This window comes from Anguilla rostrata, chromosome 8 (genome assembly GCF_018555375.3).
Source record: "Anguilla rostrata isolate EN2019 chromosome 8, ASM1855537v3, whole genome shotgun sequence".
Taxonomy (NCBI): Eukaryota; Metazoa; Chordata; class Actinopteri; order Anguilliformes; family Anguillidae; genus Anguilla; species Anguilla rostrata.
Genome location: NC_057940.1, coordinates 43,180,120 through 43,188,900, shown reverse-complemented (window position 1 = coordinate 43,188,900; position 8,781 = coordinate 43,180,120). Strand labels below are relative to the sequence as shown.

The following is an 8,781-nucleotide window of genomic DNA, read 5'->3' as shown; positions in this document are numbered from 1 at the left end:
TTGCAGCCACTGAATATTCATGCTGATCACTGAGGCAAATGGAGTTTTCTTTGATAACAACACGGCACAGATTTTGTACACACAAAAAATATTTTTAGAATATGTTCATTATATAAAAAGGAGAACAGGAGGCGAGATCCCTTCAGATTTACTGTAAAGGCTACACCAAAATTCTTTTCACCTAAAGAAACAAGGGTGAAATTTGTCCATTTAAACAAACGGTTTGAAACCAAATCCAATGACAAACTGACACAAACCGCAAAGTGGAGCAGGGAACACAGCAGTGTTTACTCAAACCATTCATACTTTCTTGTGGCGTTCAAATGACGCGATTGGGATTAACATGAAAGCGGCGCTATTGTAAATATCCTTCAGATACCAGAAACAACAAACAGATGGTCCTCTACCCTGTGTATGGGGAAACAGTCAAAAACAACATTTTTTAAAATTGGAAAATCATTGACGAACATGAGGCACTAACGCACAGAGAGCTCATGCTGGACGTAACTGCCGTTAAAAAAAATGTATTAAATCAACAGGCATTACTTTACCGTTTCAAAGTACTGCGTATATGTGAGTAGTAATGAGCTGTAGACCTGGAGTAATGATCAGACCCTGCATTGCAAACTGTGTGCCATCCTTACTGTTCACATTTGTGAGAAAACAGAACATGAAGCCCCTCCCCCCCAATCCCCAATCCCCAATCCCCAGGCACTCACCTGTGTAGTAGGAAATTCTGGAAATATCTGCAAGAGAAGAGAGAAAGCACGGTGTCAGTTAATCGCCGCTAGCCTCGCTCAGAATGGCGAGCGGAGACGGTCCCCCCAGCCGCCGCCTCGCCGTCCGTACCGCAGCCTCGCAGTGACATCACAACACGGGCCGCTCAAACCAACAGCCACCCAACCCGAGACTCAGACAGGCTGCGTGTTAACCACTTCCTGTCAGAAAGGAAGTGGTTCAGTTCTTCAGTTGTGGGGTTTCGGTTCACAGTAAGAAGCTCATTTGTTAACCGCAAGCAGCGTGGAGAAACGGGAAGACTGAGACGCGGGGGCGAACACAGGACCGTGTGCGTGCACATCAGCTCAGAATGCTTTGCATAGATGAGCAATTCCTCTCAAGTGGAGCATTACCTACAGGTAACCCGTTCAGCGGTTTGCCCTCACGCACACGCCTGAAAGCGCACATAAATAAACAAACATGCGCACACACAAAGCAAATGCACACAGGGCACGCACACTTGACACATCACGTAAGATCATATGTATAAAAGAAAAAACACACGCAAACATGCAAATGCAAGTATACAAGCGCAGGTACTGATCTCCGCAGGCACTTGTACACGTGTGTTGAAGCATCCGTAAGCAACAAAGCATGCACGTACAGCTTCACCTACAGTTAAATGCAAAAGTATTTGGACACTGACAAAATGAATATGAAGATAAAGTGCAGACTCTCAACTTTAATTTGAGGGTTTTGTGAAATTAAAGCAGCTCAGCAGGCTCAATGTTGGGTGACGCGTGTAGGAATTACAGCCCTTTTTTTATGCATAGACCCCCATTTTAGGAGAGCAAAAGTAATTGACCAATAGGCTGCTCAGCTGTTTCTCGGCCAGATTTGTCTTTGCATCATTAGTTCATGCACAAGAAAGCTCACAAAAGGTCTAGCGTTGATTCTAGGTGTTGAATTTGAATTCGGAGTCTGTTGCTGCTGTATCTCAAAATGTGGACCAAAAAAAGTGTCAGTGCCAGGAAAGCAGGCCATTGTGAGGCTGAAAATTTTAAATAAACTGAAAGACAGCCAAAACATTGGGTGTGTTAAAATCAACTGCGATATATGGCTTGTGCATGTATGGCTGCCTCTGCAACTGGCTCACTTCTCTTCACTGATGATTTAACTGCTGACAGCAGCAGCAGAATAAATTCTGAAGTGAACAGAAACATATTACCTGTACAGATCCAACCAAATGCCTCACCACTCACTGAACTGCACGACACCTAGCAGCAGGACAAGGGCCCCAAATATATTGCTAAACCAACCATGAAGTTTTTCAGCGCCAAAGAGTGAATTGTTCTTGACTGGCTAAATCACTCACCCATCCTGAATACAACTGAACATGCATTTCACTTCCTGAAGATAAGACTGAAGGCAAAACACAACAGAAACTGAAGATGGCTGCAGTGCAGGCCTGGCAGAGCATCACAGAGCTGACAGTCTGCACTTTAACCTCATATTCATTGCTTAACTTCAAATCCAATGCGCTGAAGTACAGAGCCAAAACAACAAAAATGATGTGTCCCAGTACTTTGGCATTAAACGGTACGTGTAAACCCTGCACGCGCCTGCCGTTCTGACTAAGTGAAAGGTGGCGCGTCGTCCAGGGCGGCCCTCCTCCTCAGAGAGGGTCAGATCAGATCCAGTTACAGGCTCTGAAGGCTCAGCACACAGGCCTTATAGGCCCTAGTGAGGCGACCGCGCCTCCATAACATCAGCCTGGGCTCTGCCGGCATTAGTATCCCAGCAGCACATTAGCATTCCACGGCTACAGGGAACGCGGTAAACCTATCGATTCCTCTCTGCGATGGGACGGACTCGGCCTGAACCAAACCTCTAACGGGAGGAGAGCGAGCCTGCTGTGCACCTCTCACCTGAGACCATTATGAACAGGATTTATGTATGAGAAGATGCCATACATGCAGTGTCAAAACGAAAGTCCACATTGGGACTGATAAGGCAAGCTATCAGACTTCACGCGCTAAATGGCCTGCATGCGTCGTCTGGCTTACAGCGAAGAGGCAAAACGAGACGACGGCAGCGTGAGAATGCTAATAAGTCGGGAGCAGACTGTTCTACACAATCAGACAAGGAAAGGTTATGCCTCAGCATCCTCAACTGAATCCAACCGTGTAATGTACAATTCTGCTTCCATTCTAGATGCAACAACAATGAACTGTTTATCACTGAAACGCAGTCAGTAGCTAACTGGGTGTGAAATAAGCACAAAATGCTGAAAGATTAGCACCTTTCTGTGCTTGTTTCAGGGTTTGTTAACAAGAATTATTTCAAAGACTAATTTCCCAGAAGCCCCCACTCCACCAGCATATACTGTACTGTAAAAGGACACAGCAACCAGTATTAGCATTCATATGACCTAAATATTGTAATAGCCTCATTATAATAAATGTAAAAAATTATAATAATCACAACTTTACAACAGTTAATAATACGGAGTATAATTTCAAATCATATATATATATATATATTCATAATTCTAACATACTGTTTCACAGAATATTTTTATTCAACAAAGCATGTGAATCGTAACAGCATTTCAATTAAAAATCTGAATCGATTAAAAAAAACTTAACAGTATAAGACTTTAAAATCCTCGTCTGGCCGTTGTTAGTGTGACATACGGCAGTATTGAAATGAATATGTATGAAGCCGCCCCGTGGTGTTAACGCTTCAGAGGCGCTCATATTAGCCAGAGGTCAGTTAATCCGCAGGCGAATACGCTGGAATAAAGAGCGGAGCTCATTTCCCATTCGCAGCCTTATCTACGCGGCCAGCGTCTCGCGGCCGAGTCTTAGCGCCGCACCTGCATGAACATTCACGCATCTGCGGGTTATGAATTATTCGCCGTCGATTCAGTAACGAAGACAATGTAACTGAGAACAAAGAGAATTCAATGGGAAGTCGGGAGTCGAGGGTCAGCTTGGTCACAACGGAACACGCGTTTTATATGGATTTGTTTCGGGTTCCAGTTCTATTTGAATTCGCAGGCGCTGGTTCAGGGAAGTCCGGTCCCCAGCGCAATTACCTCATTGGCTGCTGGCGGTAAATAAGGTGGGGGGTGGGTCACGAAGCGCACTACATTGTCGTAAACAAGTCGTAAACAACAGAAGGCAGCAATTGTGCAGCCCAGAACAATAATTTTCCACAACGCTGAAAACGTCACCATGACTGCCAGGCTGGCGCACATTCCATCAAGTCGGAGTCGTTCACTACATAAAATGAACTTACATAATTGTTTTTGTCGTTGTTTAGGAGATCAGTTGGCAAGCGTGTAAAAAGGAATGTGCAGGTCTACAGTAAAACAGCCGTTTTTAGGGGAAGAACTTATTGGTGAGGAGCGGTCTGTAAAATGGGTGAAACGGCAATCCGAACTCCACTCAAAAGCCCTGGATTTTGTGTGATTTAGGAGTTTCCAGAAAGGGAATATATCGCAACATTACATTCAGAAAAAATCATAGGGGGAGTTTCAGTGAAAATGTGTGGGTGGGATTTTTGAAAGTATACAAGAAAGTGTGTAAAACTACTTTCCTGCAAAATAAAATGGCTTCACTCAAAGTACAGTAGTTACTTGTTTTCAAACCCAAATGGCCAGATTTGCCTCCAACCTTAACAAAAACCTTTTCTATGCAGACCTTATAGCTATATGGCAGAGTCAATATTTTGTTAATTTATCAAATCAGTAAAGATAATGGCAGTGAAAGTTATCCTGAGCAGACTCCCTGCACTCAGGGCTTAAAGGATTAAATGACAAAAAGCCCTCTGGTCCTTTTTCCAACAGAACAGGCTGCCCTTTAATATGGTGCACTACATATGTTCCTCTTTCATAGTGGCTCTGACCTGACTGCTCCATATGTCACAGTGTCAGGGTCACCGAAGACTCAGTTCAGTGTGCAGCGAAGGGCCCCATTTCCCTCTCTACGGGGCCCCACAAAGCCTCTCTCTGTCAGCCTGGCCAGCTCCCAAACACCTGTCCTTCAAGCTGTCCTCACAAGAAGCCCTGTATGTGCGTACACCGTGTGTATGTTTATGTTGGTACACATATAAATATATTCACATAAACCTTTAACTTTACACGTTTACCTACAAATTAGCTACAATTCATATTGAGAGAAATACCAAAATTGCTTAAAGTAGTTTGCCTTCCTTTTGAATGTCTACACATTTATGAATTGGTTTCATGATCCTGAACTCAGACACCGTGTGACAGCTCTCCTAATGTCAAGTTCACAGAGTCCTGCTGAGGTTTGCCTGCCCCTGCTGGATACGGGTTAGAGAACACGGTCCCTAACACGACCCGCCACGCGCTAAGCCATGCTTATTATAGCAGATGCACATTTTTACCTTACCACTGGTTGTCATGGGGATGTGTGTTGTACATCAACCTTTGACTGCCGTTATAGATCATCTTCTCATTTAACACTGTTTCTCCCCCCAGGGAAAGCGGGCTGTGGCACTTATAGGGTATATGGGTTTGACACTGTATCATCAGCTAATAGCCCGCTGGCTATTATGGAAAGAGTGTAACTGTCGCTTGCTATTTGCTTTTTGCCTGACATGCGCTAAGCACTGCTTTGCAAAGCTTGTTAGAAATACATGGCTTTCAAATGTGTCGATGGCAGCAAGCTCGTTGTTTAAGTCAATTCAGTACCTCTGGGTCGGGGGAATAATTGGAAACGTTACAGGTAACAGTTTCCATGGTGTTTATTGGCGTGGGGCTCTGGCGTAGCTGCAGTCAGTTTTCTGGTTCTCTCGCACATGTTCTATTCCACTATTAATGAGCTGTCAAACAGCAAGCGAGCTAACGAGGTGCTTGTAACTGGAACAGGACCTGAAGGTCAACAGTCACTTTAACGCCGACTACTGTTCAACAGCCGTTACGTAAAGCCTGCAGAATAAAAGATCAATCGCTCGGCAGAATGCAGCTCAGTGTTACTTATCGAACTCGCTGCAGTGCACGTCCACTGCAGCTCTGCTCACAGTGGCTACTTTTTAAATGGATAACAAATTCGGCATCGCTAACCAACTTGCTACTTGAAGCACAACCCTGAGAATTACAGTGCGGCATTGTTTCAGAATAGCGTGAGCTGCGGGGTGAGACTAAAAAAGGCAGTAAGTGAGAATACAGCCATGTTTTCAGCAACAGCAGAGAAGAACTGAATACAACCACATGCTGCCACCATACACTTATCACCAGAGGTGCATAAAGACACACACGCGTGTGCGCACAAACACAAATACACATGCACATGCACGCACACACACACACACGCACGCACACGCGCACACACACACACACAAGCACACATGCACGCACACGCGCACAGACACAATCACGCACACATACACGCACACGCACGCACATGCACACACAAACACATACACACACAAACATGCACACACATATACACGCACATGTATACAAACACACACACGTGAACACACACACAGGCACGCACAGGCACATACAAGAACAGAAACACGCAGGTCCTTACAAGCACATGTACAAACAAGGAAAGGTACCTACACACAAATGCGCACGCGTACACTTGCACAAGAGGTGCGCACGCGTCGACTTTAGCTACACGCGACGCCGCGGAGCTCAACACAAGCGGAGCGTTCAGAGCAGTCTTCCAGATGCTGAGGAGAAGAGGCCGCTGCAAGGTCAGAGGGCGGGATTAGCCTGCCCTAAAGCAGCTGTGTGCCCACAGTGCCCAAACTGCCCGCCTCTCTCCCGATGACAGCTTTATCGCCGAGCGTGTGACCAGCCCGCGGGGATACCCACTTCCCTCAGCCGGGCTCCAATCAGCGCCCTCAATCCAGCCGCTCTGTCGTCAACGGCGACGAAACTGCGGGTCCCTGTTCGTTTTTCCTTAACCGCGTTATCAAACGAGCTTCTGTGCATTTTGTGTGTTTATTGCCCTGCAAGGCCCAGAAATGGAGGGAGCCCTCTGAAAGTGCGCCTCCTGCCCTCGGTTAACCCCGATCTCTCTTTCCCATCCGCAGACGGAGAGTCCGCACACACACCCGGCCACTTCCTGCTCTGAAAGGCAGACAGCGTGCTCCATCATTTTAACGATGATGATGATGACGACGATCGATGCCACGTCTCCATCGTTATCATCATCACCGCAGTAACGCCAGTTCGCTCGTCCTCGTCTGTGGATGAATTAATGCAGGACACCATAATCGCGGCGGATTAAGTACGGATCGAAATGGGCACAATATGTTCAAAGGGAATGGCGACGTGTGTGAAGGGCGCCTGCTGCGTATTAAAATGCGAGGCGAGTCCCTGGGCTGGAGGGGCCTTAAATGAGGTGTGAATGGCAGAGAGGCCCATCTGCAGAGCGCGAGGGCCTCTCTGGGGCAGCTGTGGGCTGTGGAGCAGTGCAGAGCTGCTCTTCCACATCACTGCTGCGCTGCCACTGCCCCCTGCCAGTCAGGCCCTGTTAGGGTCCAGCACATCCACATGATGAGAGACAGAGCCTGGGACAGAATTACACTGCAGCGTGCGCACAGTATAGCACAGCAGTGCACAGTACAGCACAGTATAGCACAGCAGTGCGCAGTACAGCACAGCAGAACGCGGTACAGCACAGTATAGCACATTTTAGCACAGCAGTGCACAGTACAGCACAGCAGAACGCAGCGTACAGCAGAGCGCAGTATGGCACAGAGACCAAAACATGCAAGTGTACACACACCTAAACACAGTACAGCACAGCGTGCGCACAGTACAGCACAGTATAGCACATTTTAGCACACCAGTGCACAGTACAGCACAGCAGAACGCAGTATAGCACAGCAGTGCACAGCACAGCAGAGCGCAGTATGGCTCTGCAAGTGTGCGCACACACCTAAACACAGCCAGCCAGCACACACAGAAACAACGGCACACTGAACATACCCACGCACAAAAATATGCACAGAAACGCGCACACACACACGCTCTCAAGCACACGCACATTCAGGCACACACAAACACAAACACACATGCACACGCACACACTCAAGCACATGCACATTCAGGCACACACACACACACACACACACACATGCTCTCAAGCACACGCACATTCAGGCACACAAACACAAACACAAACGCACACACTCAAGCACACGCACATTCAGGCACACACAGGCAGATTCAGGCTCACACACATGCACACGCACACACTCAAGCACACGCACATTCAGGCACACACAAACACAAACACACATGCACACGCACACACTCAAGCACACGCACATTCAGACACACACAGGAGACTGCAGGGGTCAGCGCAGCGCACAGGCAGCATGTCGGCAGCCCTGACCGGCACACAAAGCAGGCGGGCGGTGTCACGGTCTGAGCCAGTGCCACAGGCGTCTGGTCCAGCCCTGCTCCGCCGCTCATCTCCACCTGAGACGGAAAGAGGCTCCCCGCTGACTCAGATGCCCCCGCCAGACTCGCACAACCCTGTCTCAAACGCACAGCGCAGGAGTCTCCACGGACAAGCTGTTCCCAACGCTCGCTGCCCTCACATCTCAACAGACTACACAAAAAAGCATTTCTGTAATGTAAAAAGAACAGCCAGATGCAGGGGAAACGCAGACTTTGTTTGACGCGTGTGCAGTTTTGACGCACGACGTGCGGTGTGGACGCGCTCACGGCGCGGCAGCGCTAAGCGCATAACCTCCTGTTCTCAAACGGACACATCAATATTTCACAAAGGAACAACGATAAAATGTCATTAAATATTAATCAAAAATTATGATCCAACCCTTAAAAACATCGCTTTGGAGGTATAATGGACACGCTTCAGGAAACGATATTGATTTGACATAAATTAGCATAACAATGTACACAGTGATCCTTCACTATTTTATTCTCAAGAACGTTGTACCGATTGATAATGAAATTAAAAGAAGAGAGGAACCCCAAACACCACAATGCTCTCGGTACTGAGAGATTAAATCAATGACGAGAGGACAGAAAACCTGGTGAAGATT

General features: G+C 47.2%; 1 protein-coding gene across 8 annotated transcripts in view; it reads right to left on the bottom strand.

The window, feature by feature from the left end:
- Positions 1 to 8,781, bottom strand: part of LOC135261780 (focal adhesion kinase 1) — a 134,384-nt gene that overhangs the window by 98,117 nt on the left and 27,486 nt on the right. For 7 of the 8 annotated variants that reach the window (XM_064348395.1, XM_064348397.1, XM_064348390.1 and 4 more), the window contains exon 2: positions 720 to 746. The exons of the other annotated variant lie outside the window; for it this stretch is intronic. Coding sequence is in view for 5 of the 7 variants with exons in the window: in XM_064348390.1 (XP_064204460.1) it covers positions 720 to 746 (27 nt within the window). In the remaining 2 variants the exon portion in view is untranslated. The remainder of the gene's footprint in view (positions 1 to 719; positions 747 to 8,781) is intronic. 8 annotated transcript variants of the gene reach the window in all.